Raw genomic sequence first — 21,813 nt, 5'->3', positions numbered from 1 at the left:
TGGGAGGGAGAGGGAAAGGGAAAGGAGAAGGAGAGGAGAGGGAGAGGAGAATGTCCATCATTCACAGGAAGACAGGAAGAGACTGAGGGAAAGGAAGTCAAAGGCAGACAGTGAATAAGAGTCTGTGTAGAAATCAGTTTTGTATTTGAGTCACCTAAAAAGGAAACAAAGTTCTATGAATGTGCTGCTTCAAAAAGTCATCTTTTCTTGCATAATTTTTGATTCTGACACATTCTATTGAATCCAGCTCCCTAAAACAGATGCTAGTGCCACTAGCAGAAGAGAAAAGCAATTTAGAACAGGGAGATATTACTTAATAAAATAAACCAGATACAAAATCTTACCTTGTATTTACAGATAGGTTTTTAATGGAACATTTCATGGCCTAACACAAATATCAGACCCAATTACACTAATTCTTATACAGCCTTTGGCTTACCCTGTAGAAGAAAATCTGATATTATAATGTAGGCTATAAAATACTTTATTATAAGTGAACTTCTAAAGACACAAAGAAAATTCTCCATAAATTTGAAACTTAATTGAAGTTCTTAAAGAAATAAACTTAGGAGAACAATATTATAAATTCAGTTATCTTAGGTAGTTGAAAAACTTGCTTATGATTAATGTGTGGATATATGGAAGAAAAAAAATTCTGCTTTTAGTATTTTTGCTTCTGTTTCTAGTCAACACCAGCAGACAAGCATGAATGGATGGAAAATTACCTTTTAAAAGGGTCAGATTTTGATAACCTCAAACCAATTTGCTCAAATCAATGAAATTTTATATGATCTTGATGAGAAAGAATATATTGCAAGATAAAGTTTTCAAAAGAAGGAATGAAATGTTATCAAAGATAAAAAGTTTAATTTAAGAAATGTCTCCTTGGGATATTATAAAGATGATAGACATCTTTCGGCATACTAAAATAAATGGACGATGGATGCAGATAAAATAAGATGTAGAATAGATGTGATTGGGAATAGACAAATGTCTTTGTACCTCTTCTTTTAACTAGCCTTGCAATATAAGATATACAATATTCTCTGGAACTAATAAAAGGAAAGTTCCATCTTTGAATGCCTGTCTTCTTCATTTTCAAAAGCATCAGTATATGTACTAAATGAATAGACAATTCAGTAATGTCCAACAGATAACTAAAATTCAAATTTTATTTTTTAATAATATTCATCAGACATTTTTTTTCTGACAAGACTTTACTGAAAGATGAAGTGCAAATGGGAACCCTGTAAGAATGTTTATAAGAGTTGTACATGACATATCTTAAGCGCCACTAAGTACACATTGAATACTTTGTAAGTATATAGGCATATCAACATGCAAGTGTCATGTACCTAACATTACAATATGCATTTTGTTTGTTTAAAAATACTAATGACAAAGTAGATTAAGCAATTGTTTTTCTGTCTTCAGTGCAATATACTTAATTCCTGTGGATCCTACTTACATGGAATTAACTTTTACAGTGTCAGAAGCATACCCTTCCAAATGTTATGAACTGTAAGCCATACAAGTGGAACATTTTAATTTTAGAGCTAGCTAGTGGGCCACAGTGGTGCAGTGTACCCCTCTGAGTAACAAACATTTTAATCCTAAAATGGCAGACTTGTTTCCAACACTGGTTAAATTGAAATAATTATGATTAATAAAAAAAGGTTTCTTTTGATAAAATTTAAAAGTTAACAACCAATTCACAAACACTTATGTGAACTTAATATGAAGCACATATGTCAGCAATCTCAAACTCAAATACTTGTCACTTCTAAATTGCATCATGATATTAGTATGCAGCAAGTACAACAGATACATTTAAATGGAATTTGCAAACACTTAAAATTATACACATAATAAAGAGAAAACAAGTTTTGCAAAAGTTCCTAAAACATTTGCTCCCCCTATCCACCAGAATCATCTATTACATTGGAGAAACAGAAATAAAACATAATGGTTATGTGTAGGGAAGAAATAACAATCCAGTTCATGTATCAGATTCCCCTTCCCCCAATTTGTGACCACTTGTTGCAACTACAACATATTTATATTTTACAAAACTTTCTCTGTCATCAAAATATAAACAAAAGTTTCCAATGTTCACATGTTTAAAGGAGAAAGCTTGTGTTAAAAGTATCTGAGGTTATACAGTACTGTGCGTAAAAAAATTGTAAGTGCAGTTCATGCTGCATTAGAGTTCATACAGACACCACTGCTTGTTTGACCCTGGATGTGGGGAAAGTGCTTAAGTGCTGAGCCCCGGTAGGTTTATCTTTTTTATCTGGAACCTTCAAGAAGTAGTTTAATTTTCCTTTCCAGAAGACTGAACATATCTTATTGGGAAAGATGCCATTTCCCCCCTTTGTCTTTTGGGCCCATCCTTTGCTGATAACAGTAAGGTTTATGTAGCTGACATATATATATGTATATATACATATATATATATGCACACACATACTTACATAATATGTGAGAACATAGTGGCCATAGTATTACTTGCAATATACCGATATCAGATAAAATTAACTTATTTTTATTTATGCTATTAAGCTTATTTGATGACCATCATTAATACCACCAAACTGAGAAGGTTTTATGTTATTTTTCTCCTATATGAACATCTGTGCTTTGAAAATGCTATTCCCCTAAAGGATAATTAAATGGCATCATTCAAGACATTCAAGCTGTGGTTACACAGGCAAAATAAAGTGGATATTTGAGGCAATTCTCTGGAAAATTCAGACTAACATTTACTGGTATAAAGAAGGTACAACTGAATTATTTCCATTGGTTGTCTGCATTCATCAAGATCACTGGGAAAATAAATTATCCATTTCATTTTGTTCTATATAAATACAGAAAATTGGCAAGAATTTTTAATATTTATTTTTCCTTGAGGCAGAATACCAGGTTGGATTCCAAAGTGCTGCCGCTGCCGTTCATGCTTGAAATACTGAAAGGCATGTAAGTGCTTCAATTTTAAAAGGTGACTATCTAATTTTGCCTATAGGGGAGTTTTAATGTTAAAGAAAGAAACATACAGATCCATTCTCTGTTGAACACAATCAAAGAAGTTGGCTTTTGGTATTCACAATGGAAAGATGGTTGTGATAATCCCTTCTGAATGCTGCCTGGGAGATCTTATAAATACCTCTTTTCATTTATTCACATTGAAATCTCATAGCCTATGCTAAAAGTGAGAGGTAGAAGGATCATTTTAAGAATATATAGCACAAGACTTACCAGTCATAACCAATATCTATTGCATTCGATACTGACAATCTCAATACAGTAAAACAGATAGATATATACAATCTAAAACATAGAGTAATTGAACTAATCTAATAATTTTTGTTTCCCTTTTTATCATTCTTCAAAACTTTGCTACTTCTAATTCATTACCTTTGGAAGGGTATAACAGTTGGGTGGAGGAGAAGAGAAAGAAATGATTAGAAAAAGAAAATTTCAGTATACAAAATTCAATGTTTAGAAAAAAAATTACCCTCAGTATTGAAGGCATCTCTATACCTTGATGGAAGCATTTTGTAGTTATATTATAGGAATATGCCAACCTGGCATGAAGGAAAAATGTGGAAATTCCAATGTAAATGAGAGTATTCCAATTTTAGAGGGTTAGACAGTATATTTCAATATACTTCTTTCCCTCTTGTTCATGCAAAAGCCCAGGACCAAATGATAATGTAAATGTAATAGTAGAGATGATAGTTTCCATGAAGGAAGGAAGCTAGCAGTTGGGTGCTATTGAACCCATTATAGGTAGGCTATTTATCCCTACTGTCAAAGCTTTAGTTTGTGGGCAGTGGAGATGAATAAATTGTAGGCCTTAATTTAGCAACCAGTTCTAGTGTGGGTCTCATAGGATGGGAAGAAAAGGAAATAGATCTGGCATTTTTGCTTCTACATTTATGATCCCAGGTAATCGAGGATATTGCACTAAGGGTAAGTATTGCAAAAAACCTTAAAACAAATTATTATATCTCCTGTATGTTTTCCTTTTTAAGGATAATCAAAATGCATATTATAATTACATGGGTTTCCAACATCCATACACAGCAAGTACAAGATACTTACATGTAAATACACTGTAGTTACCTATATTTTTGCATAGTTTTTAGTGTGTACTTTGTGCCACTTAATAAAAAGCATTACTCATCAGTAATTTCCATTAGATGTTTTTCTCACTTCAGCTGGCATTGCTGAATTTTTTTGGTATGTTCATCATGGATTACCATTTGCAAAGAGTGACAATATTGGACATTTGGAGGACTCTTAAGTACGGAGTGTCAGGTGAAAGGGGAAGCTGCAGTGGGAAAGAGGTTTTGCATGACCTCTTTATTAAAGAAATATAACGTCAGATTTAAGATGTCACTTTCATAAAATTACCTTTCCCTTCCAAGAAAAAGCAAAGGTAAGAATATTGTTTTCCTTTTGGTAACACTTTACAATAAGTGGCACTAAATTACACTATAACTGCTATGTTACATGAGAGTACATGTAACTACACTGTAAGTGTTGAATAGCTACTGTACATGTGCGTTACATGGAACCTCAATGCTATTACAATCATGGTTACATAATTACAAATGAACCAGTCCTTTCTTTTCATTGAGAGATCTCTATATATATTTTTTTACATAGTAATGAAAATACATGAGGTGTTAGCTTCCTTGCCTTATTTAGGGGAACAAAAAAGGTTTTCTTCCCATTCTATTTATTTATTTATTAACTTATGGGAATTTTAGTGCAAGGTTTGCCATTATGAAGCAATATGAGAGCATCCATTTTCTAGTTTAAATTCTAAGCTTCAACTTAAGTATCAGGTTCCTTAAACTGCTTCTTGAATTCTCTGGTGACAGAAAGCAAGTTAAAAGAAACACTCCCTCACACATGAGCACACGCACACATGCACGCACACTTGGTAAAAAAGAATCATTCTGTCTAAGATACAAGCAAATGGGGAAAGAAAAGGAAGAAATGCTGCTTGGACAATTTTAGATGAAGAACAATCGATGGACACTGTAAACAGTACACTGGCAGAGATTAGCTACTTTCTTTTGAGCAAAGAACAATGTGCCATATTCTACCTTTGGGTATGTGTGCACTTCTCTCACCGAGTCCTGTAATGACTGTGCTCACCTAGCCGAGACAGAATTTGACTCACTCTTTATTAATGTGTATTTTCCAAACATTTTAAGTACCATGATTTAGTTTCCCATATTTATCTGATTTGGGGTGAACAAAGGTGGGTAGACTATTTAGAGTGGGATTTTTGTTTAAGGAAAAATAAAATAACTTTTTTGAGGGGTTAGAAAAATGACAGTTTTACTCAGGTTTTTTTTTTTTTGCTAAAAAGCAAAAATATTTTTTAGTTGAAATCTAGCAATGACTAATTGATGAAACATATAACTAGTGCCCCCCAAATATAATAGTCCAATTAATTTTTTCTTCCCTCATCCCCCTCCCAAATTCCAACACTGATATTATTTAACTCTGTGGGTAAGGTTTTAAAAGAGTCCAAAATCTCAAAATGTTCCAAAATTTGTGTTTTTTCTTTACACTGCTATAAATAATAATTGAATTATTTAAGCAACAATTCATCAGTTTGAGCCAAGTCAGATTTAGATGGAATGAAGAGGGATGTAAACACAGTATCAATGAAAATACCAGTTTTGTAAATGCATCCTGAAATTAAGTTAAAAATAGTATTTGATGATGCAGTTTATACAACTTATTGTTGTGATAAGAATTTTCTGTTCTGTACTAAACAGGATGAATTTTGTTTTGTGTTTGTCTTTTAAAAGACTTTGCTTTGAAAGACATGAACATTTTGTAAACCTATACTAGCTTCAATGTGTCTAGTAGCACCTACCTGGTTCTCTCAAACTACCATACTATATTAACATATTATTGCATTTTTCCACAGATGGTATGGAGTGAATTGTAAAAACAAGCATGCAATCACATCAATGCAGACTTATTTCTTTAAAATGTCATAGTGTATATGATTTATTATGTTAACACTCAACCACATCATATTATTTATGTTCTGTATATTTTGAAAAAGTGCTGCTTGACTGACATTGTCCTTTCTCTTTTTTAAAAGAAATCAACAAGATAAATGTTTCAACAAAAAGTTTTAGAATTCTAACATTGTCCTTAAAAGATTTATACTTTTTTGATAAATAATCTAAGATACAGCACCCTTGCCTTTCATTTGATATTAATACATGATGTTGTACTCAAACATTCCCCTACCCCAAAAATAAATCCCAAGAGATACTTTTAACCATAACCCATCATGATTTTCAACTTTACAAGTATAATTACCATATACCATTTTCCCCTTAAAGGTGCAACACTTGGAAAAAGGGAGAGTAACATTAATCAGTCATGGTTTTCATTCTTTAGCATGAAATAAATACTGAGACCTGATCTAGTAGCATAACAGATAACAGAGAGACCATTAGCTCTTTGAGTAAAAGTGTTAGGCTAATTTTTTTTTGTTGACATGTTTAAAAGTAATGAGATTTCTTTAATGGTTAATTACATCAAAATTTCAGAACTAATCCAGAGAGAAAGAAACTTTCTCCGTGAAGCTAAAAACATGGCAGAAATTCTCTTTTACTTGCTGTGACATAAGTTTGTACCTCACAAAATGCATAGACAGGAATTTAATATAAATAATTAGTCCATTTTTACACAAAACGTATATCTTAATATTTTTCTTTTGTTTTTGGCAAATCAAGATAGGTAAGCAGCTCTGGAACTGCCAATTTTTTTTTAAAAATTGAGATTTTTTTTTTCTTTTGGAAACTAAGAGTTTATTCATTAGGATATTAATCAAATATGGTTGTAATTTAAAACCTGAGGCTGTGCACTGGTTATTAGCTTAAAATTACCTTTCCTTATAACATTGTGCTTCCATTGTATAACAAATAAAAAAATTAACAAGAACTAGAAAAAATTTGCTGTTGAACAGTGCTAGGACATACAGACAAAAAATACTAATACATGTTATCTACTTATATTGGTTTAAGTCATATCTAAAGGGATATAATGGACATTAGAAAATGCTTACTTGTGACTGACTTACCTACAGCCCAAAAAGTTAAATATGTATCAAATAATGTTTAATTGGATTTATTATATGCACTATATACAGATTCTAAAATGTCTTGAAATTGTGCCCTATGAATACGTCCAATCTGTGTAGGCAGGTGAGTCCTTATGAAGCAAATAAATTATGAAAAAAATACAGAAACATATCTAATCTTTGTGATCCTCAAAACAGCAAAAGTGTTGGAAAAATTTATTTGTAAATGAAACTACAGTAACCTAATGCAGAATGTATATAGATATACAGCATGGTATGATTACAACCCAAACACATGGCTCCAGTATCAAGTACTATTGGATAAATAGCAAATTGATACATCTCTATCGCTGAGTCCAAGCATTCTAGAAACTATACTACAGTATTTTCAGTTTGTGTTTTCTAGGGCATATGTTTCAAAAACTTGTCTTTGAAGTATAGACATGTATAAAACATTCTTTGTAAACCTCTAATCTTAGATTGAACTTGAGTATACTAGGTGTTCACCTAATAGAGTGGGTTATGAAAACTGTCCAATGGCATACTAATAAGGACTATGATTAAAAGGAAGAAAACTGGAGAAGAAAAGTTTGCATACAATTGCAATTTTAAATGTAGAAAACAATTCAATACCATGGTTCAAGATGATGATTAAAGTTGTTAAGGCTGTATATTCAAGCACTGTATGTTAAGAGAACAATAATGTGAATTTTAGGCAATAAGAAATGTCCTGCATTATGGATGAGAGGGTAATTAAAGAATGATGTTAAAGAAAGCTGATTGTTGGTATAAACTGGCTACTGGTAGCAGTACAGTATGGAGGTTAATAAGGGAGCAGAAGATGGTAGAAATGAATTCTGAAAGATGATAGCCAGTTTTCTCCAGCAGTCAGCCTGATAAGTAAAACTCAGAATCTAGGTCTGCATCTAAATGAAATATTCTTTTTTCTCTTCTGCGTTGACTTGGCTGCCTTCTGCATTGATAATTGCTGTGTCAGCATCCGGTGCATCTTCAGCTCCTTTAGCTTCATTTGTTAAATATGTTCCTATGGAAATTAACATGAAAGAAATTGGTTGACACATTTATTTGACTATAGCCACCATCATCACTACATTTAGTGATTCTACATCTGCATCTAATTTCAATTAGATTGGCATAAATGAGGTATCCGTTTAATTTTTTTAAATACATACAAATTCACCTCATTGGAATGTAGTGAGTTAAACTTGGGCCAAATCTATAAAGCTCAAATACTCAGCCTAGAGAGTAGCCAAGAGGGGTAATTGGGGACATGCAGCTGCAATACTAATTGTCATTAAAATGATTGAGATGATTAGATCAATCATGGCCACATCCTGAGCAATGATTCCACTGCCTGTTTCGTACTATTCTTAAAAAAAAAATCACCCTTTACTCTCCACTATGACCTTACAAGTGCATATCTGTGGAAATTCCAAAATCAAGTTTGAATCAATTAACTAATGTTGAAGAGACCATGAAGAGGTTGATTCTCTGCTTTACTAGGAACGAATAGCAGACTTGCTTCTAATTCTTCCTGAGCCACTCACCCAATGCATGACCTTGGGTAAGTTGCTAGATATCCTTTTTCCTCAGTTAATCTAACTGTAAAATTAGGTAAAAACCAAGACCTCCCTGCAATCTAGATGCTGAATGTTAGCTGAGCTTTTCTGAGTCGATGATATACAAGAAAGGAAAGAAAAAAAATGTTATAGAGTGAATGTAACCACAGAGAAATATTGCTGCAAAAAGTGAGTACACTTTGATTAAATCTCTCCTACCTTTATGTCTTGCCAGATATCGACCAAGCAGAAATATAGAACACAGTGTGACAAACACGACAACAGCCACAATTCCTCCTATAAGAGCATGGTCAGGGCCAGTCTGTCCGGCCAGAGCGTTGGGATCTAGATTGCAAAAACAAAAGAGAACACAAGAGGTTTTTTTTTGTTTATTTTCTTCCAAGACTTCTATTTTCTCAATAGTGCAATTCTAATTGTATCCAAGTTGTTTAAGGTCCTGATGAGGGCTCGGCAACCAAAAATGCTGTTTTATACTATTATACACGGGAAAGGCTTCCATTGCATTCACCTTGCCTTTTCTCTTACTCATTTTAGTACTGAATATCTGTCCATAGCTATCTATAGGAACTAAAACAAGTGATTGAGAATTGGGGATCAGACAAGCATCAGCTGAATAGTATCTGAGTAATACATAATTTATATGGCTGAATCTCAGTGGGAATCCCTTATATATATTCTCTTCTTGTCATCTCTCTTCTACTGCAATAGAAATAAAAGACGAGATGAAGTACAGCCTTTTTCAGTTCCTCTGCAGATAGCTGAGTCTGCACGAATTGCATCCCATATATGTTTCCTGCATCTGTAAAAAATCATTATTCACTCTAGAGTGTTTAGCCCATGAATTACTGCAGTTAGCCGATTAACACTGGAGTGAGTAAACTCTAATAGATTTAGCAGTATTTTAGGAGCCTCACTTACCTGACTAGGCACAAAACATTGAGGTTACGAGGCGTAAATTCTCTCTGCTTAGTATGTATCAGCTAGGGGTATGTAATTCTTGTGAGAGGACTACAAAGAGAGATTTCTGTCAAGTGACACCATCTAGGGTCAGTAATTTCTCAGACATTTAAAGCAATGAATCAGTTACCTTTAAGTGTGGGTTCATTGTGAATTTTTATGGAAAGAAAAAGCAGATGATTTCACTCTATTGAATCCTAAGTGAGCTCCACTCTCAAAATATATGTCTTATTTATTTAATGAAGAGGGAAATTATAAATCTCATTTTTTTCTTTTAATAAAAAAGGAATGAAGAACATACTACTATTAAGCAATAGTATAGATAATTATCATGGAAGGTAAAAATATGCATCAAGCATTATGTACAAATGACAGATCAAAATAATCTCATTGAAGTATCAGAATTTTTCTCACAAGTAATATTAGTGGAATTAGTGGGTGGGGAACCTACAGCCTCAAGGTCACATATGTGGCCTTCTAAGTCCTCAGGTGTGGCCTTTTGACTGAGTCCAAGTTTTACGGAACACATCCTTTTATTAAAGGGACTTGTTCTGTGAAGTGTGGATTCAGTCAAAGGGCTACAGTTGAGGACCTTGAGAGCCACATGTGGCCTTGAGGCCACAGGTCCCTCCCCACCCCCAACCCGCCTGCAGTTTTCCTCCCAAGTAAGTCTTGGCTTGATCTCCCACCTTGCCTCAAAGAATCTTCCACCATTGAGATTGAAGTTCCCTTGAGGGCCAGGATTGTGTCTTATTTCACTTTGTATTTTCCCAGGATAGAGTTCCCCACCCCTGGTATATACTACAGCTGTGATTTCATTATTATGAATTTGTAGCAGAGGTTAACATTCCCCTACCAATGCAGGTCAGCATGGGCTCTGCCACATCTAGTCTTTGAGAATTACCTGTTACAGAATTATGTGTAAAGATTCTAGGATTACAATGGGTTGTGCAATTCTCCTTAATGACAATCATAATTCAAATGCTTTAAGAATGGGATAAATGTTAACACCTATGAAATGTAATTTTGTAATTGTTATCATGTATGCTTATAGGATGAACTGAGTACTAATAGCATTTTTATCAAATTACTTTATAAATACTTATAAACTCTTCACTGAGTTGAAACATAAAAATCATCTTTGGGTCTGCTTCCTACACCCCATACACATCTTCAATCAGTATCTGATGTTTGTCCGTTTTAACTCCATACCATGGCTTGATTACATCCCCCTTTTTCTCTTTACTAGCTACCAGTTCAGTTTAGCTCTATATCACCTCTTCCCTGGCCTACTGTCATAATCTCCAAGTTGACTTCCCTTCTCCCATTCATTTTCCACATAGCTACCAAAAAAATTTTAATAAAGCTCAGGCCTAACTATATCACTGTTCTGCTCAAAAGTAGCTTCCAAAAATATTTTCCTAAAGCACAGGTCTAAGTACATCATTTTTTTTTCAGCTCAAAAGTTTTCATTTCTTCTGGGATAAAATTCAAATTCCTTAACTTGATAATGAGTGTTCTTTTTAATCCAGTTCCAACCTATCTTTCTAGAATATTTCTCACATTAATTTGCTTTATGTACCCTGAGAGAGTCAATCTACATCACTGAATTAGATATACCATTGTCTGCCCTAACCATTCACTTTCTCAATTAATGGTGCAGCAGCCATGACAGGAGAATTCAGGCCAAAGGAGCTAAAAGGAATTGTATCAATCCATGTCCTTTTACCCCTACTGGTCAAAAGAGAGACTGAGGGCATGTGGTCAGTAAAAGCTCTTATCTATGTCACTGGGAATGACAACTATGGGGATAGAGAGGCACTGACTGGCACTAAGTGTTGATTGCATTCTGGGTCAAGCTGGAGCTCCAGAAGTTGGGACAGCTGTAAAAATTTGCTCAGAGATGACACTGGTGACTTCAAGTCAGAATTAAAGTGAAGCAAGGGACCAAACAGATCTCAGAATGGAGCTGAAGGTAGAAGAGGAGAATGTATACATGGACAGTCCTGGGACCATGATGCCTAAGGCATCATGATATAATGTAGCACCATAGATATGAGCTATAATTATCTCCTGATTAAACTAGAGTCAAATAGTTCCTTTTTCTTTTCTTTTTTTTTCTTTTCAAGCATTTTTATTTCTATATTTAAATGGTATTATTAACCTGGAATGTTTTTAGGAGACTGGGGCCCCAGAATTAAAAAAAAAATGTACTCTATTCTTATATTGCCAGAAAGAGACAAGGATGGAAGCTAAGTGAGCCAGACAGATTGCTTAGTAGAGTAAGTATAGAAAGATCCCCAAGACTGAACTTGAAGAACACGAGGTCAGCACTACAATTCTAAGCCTTAGTTAACGAGAGATATTTTAACCAAGCTGATATGTGAATTATACAAAAAGTAGGTGGGAGCTGTCCAGAGGGAGAATTAAAGCAAACACTAATGAAAGGAGACAAAAATAAACATCTTTGTATTTCTGTGCATGAATACATGTATATGTACATGTATATGCATGCACATACACACATACACACACGAACACACAAGCACATTAGTAACGACACACACATATGTATGTGTACACATATACTTGCATGTATATTTGTATTAATTTATTCACACACCATATACATGCATAGACATATTACACTAAAAAGTGCTAGCCTCGTCTGCTGTCTGATCATGGCATGGAGCCAACTATTGGCTACTAACAATTTTGTCAATGGAGTAAAAACTTTAGTAGGATCACTCAAACTGGAATGGGTTACACAGCTGTATATTCTCAAACAACAAGGCTATTGATGGCTATTTCAGAGAGGCTCATCACCTGACACTGGGTAATTTTTTCTTTTGTTTTTTTTTTTTACCACAGTAAAGGGAAATATAAAGATTGTCCTCAAGGGTATGGAGAAGCAATGATACAATGATGAAACTACATCTGATTTCCAGATATATTACACCCCCTCTCCCCCCGCCGCCTACAAACAGAAGAGTAACTAAACGTGAATTTTCATTATTAATAGAAGTTATTCAGCTATAGGTAGGATGAAATAGTCAAAATAAGTCCTTGAAGTAGAGTCTGATAGAACTGGGTTTGAATCTTCCCTATGGCACTTATTCCTGACCTAAGGATTTAGTTCATATTCTTTACCTGGAGGAGAAGTGAGAGGACAAGCTCACTTATGGAGAAAGAAAGGCTTAGACTTTTTCTTTCTTTCTTGATGCCATGAGTTACTGGGATGGTGCAAGTCTGATAAGTTGTCTCTCTAGCAAAATGAAGTCTTCTTGTTCACTATTTTTCATTTTGAGGAAGACCTTAAAATCATGCCGCAACAAGATAGGACTCACTGAAATGTAAGGGGTTGCCTATATAGCAATCTCTAGGTAGTTTCCATCCAGGGAAGTCTGAGCTTCAGGGCACTGCTGTAAGTTAGCAGGTCTATACAATTCTCTGCAGTGAATGCAAAGTTCACCAAGTGAAAAGAAGTGAATAAATTGTTCATGAGATAATGTCTTGTATGTCCTTGAATTTTTTAGTAGAGTAAAATAAAGGCAATCCAACATCTAATATTATTTGTTAATATTGTTACCTTGCATGCTTACAAAGGAACCAAGGCACTTTTACTCACTTAAATGGAACTCTGGATAAAAACTATTTTCTGAAGTTCTCAGAAAGAACTTTGGGTAAAGCCTAATGTGGTATGATTTTAGAGAAACTTATTAAGAATGAACTCAGTCCATGTAAACCAAGAGTTTAGATGGGTTACATGGCTGTATATTCTCATTTCTTTTTTACAGGATCCTTTTAAAATGTCAGACATTGTCATTCCCATTTTACAGAAGAAAAACCCAAGGCTCAGACACATTAAATAACTTTCCTAAGGTTGGTTGGGTGGTAACCAATAGTGTCAGGAATTAGACTCAGACTTTCCAATTCAAGTTAAGAGTTTTTATATTCCAGTTTTACTGTATGGAAGTGAAGGAGTTCATAGACAAATAACTGTAAAATCTTTAACTTTTAATGTTTTTATAAGAAACATTTTGAGCTAGTCTAGGTTTTTTAGAAGAGGTGAATGTAATCAAAATGTCACTTGAGCAAGATGATTCTTATTCATAGGATTATTTAGGTGAGAAAGAATCTTAAAATAGTGAGGCCTATGGGATAGATATTGTAATGCTAATTTATTGGGGAAAGAAAATGATGCAAGTCTCATGGAATATTCCTGCACACAAGAAACAATGTACTAGAAATCAGAGGTCAGGATAAAAGATATGATTTATTCAAAGGGGGTAATAGTATAACTCACATGGTATATGCTATTCATGCCTTGTAAAAGTAAGTTCATTATTATTAACAGCAGGAAACATTTAATTTACACTTCCATTAAAAATAAGGGTCAGAAAGTAGTGATGTTACATACTTGGGGGTAGTATTAGCAGGATAAAGGTAGGGAATTCACAAAAATCAAATTCATTTATTTACTCAGGAGTAGGAATTAGGGATCATGGAGTAGCAATGAAGTACTCATTTCTATTATAAGAATAACTATGTGGATATGATACATACAGTAGAGACTTGAAAAATTTCTGTTGAATTGAATTAGATAACCAGTTTCTATTCCTTGCCAATGAAGTCAAAGCAGGAAATAGAGATCCACATTTCAATAGAAGAGATTTCGTTTCCAAGGAATGCCTTTCTGGCAGTAAAGTTGATAAACTAAATTGCCAAGACAAGCTTTGGAATATGCTGTGAAAATCTTTAAGACTAAGACTGAAAACCATCTGTTAAGGAAAGCTCAAGTAGCACCACTTTTAGATGATTCTAATCATGGTTGATTCTAATGTTCCATCTTTTTTTTACTGTCTTCATTTTACTGATAGGGAATTCAGTGGACGCAAACCAGTGAATGACTTTCTGAGAAATAATGCTGCTTTGCTCAGCTTAACATTCCTGTATCTCTCTACTGTCTCTATCTAAATTCTAAATATCCTTAAGTGTTTGAAACTAACGAGGAGCTTTTATTTTCTGATTGTTGATATAGTACTCTATGTAGTCAGCCAAACGGCATTCTTTAAGAGAGTTCTATGTTCTGGGCACTGTACTAAGCACTAGAGATACAAAGAAAGGAAAAAAAAAAACAAAAGAAAGAAAGAAAAGGAAAAAAAAAAGAAGCCGTGCCTGCTCTCAAAGAGCTCACTGTCTAATGGTAGGGTTGATGAGAAGAATTATGGTAAATACAGAGAGAAGGCACTACGATTAAAAAGGACTGGGAAAGGTTACTTGGAGAAGATAAGGACTTTAGTTTGAGTTTTAAGGAATCCAGGAAAGCTAGGAGGCAGAGATGAGGAGATAGTGTTCCAGACACGGGGGGAGGACAGTCAGCAAAAATACTTGGTGTTGGGAGATAGAGTATTGTACAAAGCAAGGCGCCCAAAATATCAAAGAGTATATAGAGGAGAATGAAGAGTAAGAAGGTTGGAAAGGTCAGGATGGGGCCAGATTATGAAGGGTTTTGAATGCCAAACAGAACAATTTATATTTGATTCTTCAGGAAGCCATTCTAATATTTTGGATGGGGGCAGTGATATGTTAACATGTGTTTTAGGATGATTAGCTTGACAGTTGAGTGGAAGATAGAATTAAGTGGATGGAATGAATGAATGATAAGGCATTGGTAAAAGGTTTACTCTTTTTTTTTTTTTTGCCTTTTGGAGGGCAATTGGGGCTAAGTAACTTGCCCAAGGTTACATGGCTAGGTTTTTTTGTGTGTTAAGTGTCTGAAGCCAGATGCAAACTCAGGTCCTTCTGACTCCAGGGCCAGTCCTTTATTCACTGCACCACCTAGCCACCCTAAAGGTTTACTCTTTTCAAAGCACTTTGTCAAGAGCTGGAGATAACAGAAGCAGTTTCTGTTGTCAGGGAGCAAACATTTTAACAAAAACAGCTTCTTCATAGACAGAGAACAGTGTACTAAACAAGCAACACTTAGGCAGTAATAATGACTAACACAAGTGGCCAATGCAATAAAGAGCTTTGAATGATTTGATTACAAACTCAATTTTGGTGTTTTACATGAGTTTAAGAGTCTACCTCATCTTCCTCAAATGCAAACTCTAGAAAGAGGGACAGATAAACATTAAAATCATAAAAATAGCTTTGCATAATTTATGGATAGTAATATACTGTTCTATGGCAGTATATGACGTTAGCAGAGTCCCTAGAGAAAAATACATTCTTATATTTACTCTGGGGCCATCTATTATCTTATAATCTTATATGTAATTACTGTTTCTACCCCCAAAAACCTCAAGAACTGCTCTTAAAGGATAAAAATATTAAGATATATTGCTCTCTCAGTGGGTATGGGGCAGGAATTTAGATGTAATTTCCACTAAAAGTAATTAAATCTACATATATTAATTTGAGGCTACATTGCACAGAAAGCTTTCCAAAAGCTATAACAACAAGAAACTAGATTTTTCCTTTTAAAATATAGGAACTTTTTAGAAGCAGAATAGTGAGAACAGACTCCATACCAACTGAATGAAATCTAAATTCCCTCTTGTTTCAATCCCCAAAGAGTTCTTGTATTGTTTTTTTTTTTCAAAGATACTTTTATGAACATTTTTTCTATAGTTGTTTATTTAATTTTCATTAAAAATGATACCTACTATATTGGGTTTTTTCAGAGATGAATGGCCTTAAATACCCTATGATACCTGTTCAGGAGAGATCTTAGGAGGCAAGGTCATGAGTATTGGTGTATGAGAAAATTGAAGAGTCATGTGTGTTTGTATCCTACCTTTTCTGAGTATTGAACCTTTAAAATCCAAATAGAACTTTTCTTTCTTTTTTTTATAAGCAATCGGGGTTAAGTGACTTGCTCAAGGTTATACGGCCAGTTATTTCTGGGTGTGGTGCTGAGTATCTGAGCCCGGATTTGATCCAGGTCATCCCGACATTGGAGCCGGTGCTCTTACTCACTGAGCCACCTGGCTGCCCCCAAATATAACTTTTCAAGATTAATTGATTCCGTGGTTATAATTCATCTTTATCCACCAACAGGTCATAATGTGTTAGGTACAACATACAAACCAGACCTACAGAAAGCACTGCTTCTGTCCTTGAGAAAAGAAAAGTTTTCAAAGCAAAACAAAATTCCATTTGGGGCCAGGGTAGGTTCCAGAATAATCCCCTTCATTTCAGTATTTTCTTCCTGTTAACTCTTTCTTGTTTCCCTAGGCTGCTTCAGGTAAAGGAATCTTTGGGGTATGAAGAATTTGAATGACCCTAGAGATTATTTTCCATATTGAGAAAAGCAGTGTAGCTATTAGATCTGAGGGGTCCTTCACTAAATTTTTTGATCTCTTTCAGTATTGACATTCAAGGGATCACAGAACATTGGAAGAAAAGAAAAAAAAAATTAGTGAGAAAATGGGGAAAAAAGTAATATACAGGAAAGACTTTAAGGTTATATTGGTAAATGAAAAAAGAACAAGATACATCTAGGGGCAAATCATGGGGACATGATACTCATTTCTGAATATGGAAAGGGATGATATTCATTTCTCTATCAGGAAAATGTCATGGAATACACACACATATACATTTTGCACTGGATAATAAGTCACATAGTCTGATTCTTGGAATTGAAATGGATCATTGAAGTCATCTAATCTAATCTATATATAAATAGAATCAATCATAGAGTCTCAGAATTGAAAGGGACCCCAGAGACCATCTGGCTGGGCACCTAGCACAATGCCATCACTTTATCTTTGCATTGAATGCTAGAAGAGTCCCCTCTATAGCATTGCCAACTTGTTGAAAGACTGTTAAATTTAGAGGAAAGAACACTAACAAGAAATCAGAAGATATGGGAATGGCCTGCTGGTCCAATTCAGTTACCATTCAATTTTATGACCTTGGCCTCACCACTCTGAGCAGCATCAGTTTCTTCATTTGTAAAATGAGAATAATGATATTTCTGCATGTACCTCTCAGGACTGTTATAAAGTTGAAATGAGAAAATTAACATAAAAGAAGCTTTGTGACCATAAAAACAAAAGGCAACTGTTTTTAATCATCCTGTTTCCATTACTAGATTCTAAAATCTCTAGGATTTTCTTCCTTCATGTTTTTATTCAACAGGCTATATAACAGTGATCCTTCATTTGATTCCTTGAAATAAGTCCATCAGAGCCTATCATTATAATGGATGAGGTTTGTGTATTCATATTACTTTGTGTAGTGATGTCCTAATTAAAACTTTTGAATAATGAGACCACCAAGAGAAGTAATATAAAAGAAGAATAGAAGAGGGCCCCCAACAGAAACCTGAAGGACACCTACTGCTATAAGGCATGATCTGGAGGAGGATGTACCAAAAGACACAGAGGAGTGGTAAGAAACAAGAGAGAGTAGCGTCCCCAAAACCTAGAAAGAGTAGGGTGATCAACAGTGTCAAAGACCACAGAGAAGTTAGGGGGAATGAAACTGAGAAAAGGCCACTGGATTTGGCAACTTTGAGTAACTTTAGAGAAAGTAGTTTGGTGGAATCATAAGACCAGGAAGTCAGATAACATGGACTTACGAAGAGGATGACAGGAGAGAAAATGGAGGCACCTATTGTAGACTACCTTTTCAAAGAGTTTAGCTACACAGAGCAGACGACATATAGGATGCTATCAGTAATGGAAGGATCAAGTGAGGGTGTTCTGTACACAATGTTTGTAAGCAATAGAAAATGATCTAATTGAGGAGAAGAGATTGAAAATATGTAAAAGAGTGGAGATATCAGAGGAGGCAATCTGTTAGAGCACACGGGATGGAATGAAATCACTTGAAGAAGTAAAGAAGTTGCCATTGGTAAGAAATAAGGCTATTTCATCATGTGAATTAGGGGTGAAGGAAGAAAAAGTAGCAGAGGGCACCTGAGTGATAGAAGATGAAGAAAAAGGGAGAAGAGGGAGTTTATTATATTTGAATCAATTAATAAAAGAATCAATAAAAAATTATGTACTTCTCGCAAACCTAGGCATCTCCACACTACCTTTGGATTCAATGTAGGGGAATAAAAATATATTTTCAGTTTGACAGTTCATTTATCCAATGTAGACTCTACTCTTAGACAAGACAATCTTTAAATATAAAGTATTTTACTGAAATACATATTATATATATAAACACATATATATTATAGATGATACGTGTGTGAGTATGAATAACCCATCTCCCCCAAAATGTTTCTTGATCCTTCATATAACGGTGGGGAACAATCTCAGAGGTGGAAAACATGTGCTCTCGAAATATTGGTGGAAAAGCTCTCCTGTTGCTGCTGGAACAATTCCCTCATTAGTTGCTTGCCTTTCCAGCTTTTTGGCAAGGCTCTCTCTCTCTCATGCACAGTGAGCTATACTTCTCAAACTCTTAATAATTCTATCCTAAAGCCACCACTGCCCGTAGGTCTAAGGCATAGACTATTGCATAGACCCTATAGGCTATAACCTTGGGGGCTCTTGCCTAATGGTCTTTTGGATGGAAACTGCCTGTGCCTCAGGTAAATGATTTTGGTACTTCAGATAAATGTTATTTCTTACCCCCTAACTCAGACTGCCTAGTGTGCCTAGGGGCATTTTGGCCTATTCTTTTGGTCCATCTTTTTCACCTAATGAACTATTCAAGCTGGTGTTCCTTAAGAGGCTTCTCAGCCAAATATTGTCTGACCTTTCTCCACAGACCATTCAAACCTAAGTACTATCTATGCTACGATCAATACATTTTTTTAACCTTTTCTTTACATAAGGGGGCATCATGATTTCTGCATTAGTTTTTAGTGACTGGGTTTACACATCAATTTTCATACCCTCTTCATTGGTATATTTTATTCTGATCATGCCTTACCACACTAAATATACTTAGTTTTTCATAAACTTAAAGAATTACCAAAACACTGATATAAAAGTAAAATTAGAAATAGTGAGTTTTTTAAATACCATTCCTTGCCATAGAAGCAAAACTGTTGTCCCTGCTTAGATCTGTACAAAGAATTGTGACAGGTACGTTTTAAAACAAAAAGAAAACAAATAAACAAACAAAAACCTCCAACACTTGCTACCCTCAAGGAGCTCATATTTTACAACAGTAAGATAGAAAGACATGTAGGTAGATAGGTAGATAAGATAAAGTAAATACAAGGTAATTTGAAAGAAGGAAGGAAATAACCATTCTTAAGTGCCTATGATGTGTCAGGCATTGTGGTAAGCATTTTACAAATTTTGCGTCATGTAATCTTCACAACGATCCATCAACATAAGTGTGATTATTATCCCCATTTTACAGTGAAGGAAATGGGCAGATAGTATTTATCTCAGGGTCATACAGCTAGTAAGTGACTGAAGCAGAATTTTAACTCAGGTCTTTCTGACTCTAGATCCAGCACTCTATCTACTGTATCACCTACCCGCCCCTTTGAGAATGGAGATCATTAACTGATGCTATCTTTCATAGTATTTTACTCTCTTTAAAAAAGGCCCTTTAAGTAAAGAAGGGCTTTTTGTAGAAAGATAAGAGTTTTAAAAATTAGATTTGGGAAGAAAATGAATAAGTGAATACCTTATGTAAATGTGGAAAGGCTTGTGGAACAAATCGTCTAGTTTGACTATAATGCAAAGGGAAATGACATGAAATAAAACAGAAAAGAGATTGGAGCCAGATAATGGAAACTTTATATAACAGGCAGAAGAACCTGTTATTTGTTTCCAGAGTAAAACGAGACATACTGAAGGTGGTTTTTTTGTTGTTTTTTTAATTAGGAAACTGAAGTAATGGGATTATTTTGGAAACTTTGTGGAGCATAGACTGGAGAGGGAAGATAGAAATGGAAGATCAATTTAGAGACGATTACACTAATTCGGGTCTGAGAAATTGATGAGTTAAACTAGAGTGGTAGCTATGTGAATGGGGAGAAGGGACTGCAACTGGGAGAGTAGTTCAGACAGGACTCAGTACACAACGGGATATGAGTGGTGAGGTAGAAGAAAGAGACAAGTATGATTTCATGCTTATGAATCAGATTCACCTCTTCATAGTGGTGACTATAGAAGGATAATTTGGAGGAAGAAAAGGTGATGAGTTTTATTTCAGACAAATTGAATTTGAGATGCTTGTGGGACATCCAGATAGAAATATCTAGCAGACAACTGGAAATACTAGAGTAAGAGTCCCTACAATACAGTTTCTCATAGCACATCTGAAGTATGTTCAGTACCATTATGGATTAAAAGGGGCATTGTGGATTAATTTGGGAGACACATATTCATTTAAACATATTTCTATGGAAATACAGTCCAAAGAATTGTAGGTATGTAATAAGCAGAGAACTTTATTATTATGTTATGTTATATTACATTACATGATGTTCCATGACGTTACATGATGTTACATTGTGTTACATTACATTATATTGATTATATTATATCATATATCACATCACATCATATTATATTATTATATATTACATTATTAGTATTATGATTACATAATAATTTCTATTTATTCCTCCTATAATACAGAATTAATTCCCTTGTATGAACTCTGCCTTCTTGAGTAAGGACTCTTGAACTCCATTATTTCCTTTTGTGGTCACTATCCTTTCTTCTCAGTGCTGGTCCTAGTTCTTCTGACTAAATTTCTCCACTCACAGTGTATAGTTGTTACTGTGTTTGCTCTTCATTTTCGAAGAGGACCTTGACATCAGGGAAATAATGACATGATTTGTAGTTGACTTTGATTTGAGTGAGGAAGGATTGTGCAAGGTCACCAGCCTCACTTCCTCCTTGGAGAGTCATCTGGGTCCAGTGGCCAGATATTCATCAAGACAACTGGAGATGGCCCAGGATGCAATGGGAGATCCTGGTCCTTTTAGGCTAAGGCCTTTTAAGTTTCTCACTTTGAGTGAGGCAAAGCTCATTCAGTGAATAGACCTCTTTATGGAGTGAGTCAAAGAATGGCCCCTTAAATTAGAAAAAAAGAAAAAAAAAACATAAGCTGGGAGGGGAAGGGTTGCTGTTCCAAAGAGAAACAGTAACATTGACATTCACTCTAAGCCAGGAGGGCATAAAATATAGC

At 34.8% G+C, this 21,813-nt stretch overlaps 1 protein-coding gene across 4 annotated transcripts in view; it reads right to left on the bottom strand.

The window, feature by feature from the left end:
* Positions 1–340: 340 nt before the first annotated feature.
* CADM2 (cell adhesion molecule 2) overlaps positions 341–21,813 on the bottom strand; it is a 1,406,063-nt gene continuing 1,384,590 nt past the window's right edge. For all 4 annotated transcript variants that reach the window (XM_069093916.1, XM_069093917.1, XM_069093918.1 and 1 more), the window contains 2 exons: positions 8,926–9,051; positions 341–8,171 (listed from right to left, as the gene is read on the bottom strand). In XM_069093916.1, coding sequence (XP_068950017.1) covers positions 8,053–8,171; positions 8,926–9,051 — 245 coding nt within the window. In that variant the 3' untranslated portion in view covers positions 341–8,052. The remainder of the gene's footprint in view (positions 8,172–8,925; positions 9,052–21,813) is intronic.

This window comes from Petaurus breviceps, unplaced genomic scaffold (genome assembly GCF_028583685.1).
Source record: "Petaurus breviceps papuanus isolate PSGF00001 unplaced genomic scaffold, PetGlider_PUasm1.0 213, whole genome shotgun sequence".
Lineage (NCBI taxonomy): Eukaryota > Metazoa > Chordata > Mammalia > Diprotodontia > Petauridae > Petaurus > Petaurus breviceps.
The sequence above is the reverse complement of the archived record's forward strand: the minus strand, read 5'-3'. Positions and strand labels throughout refer to the sequence as shown.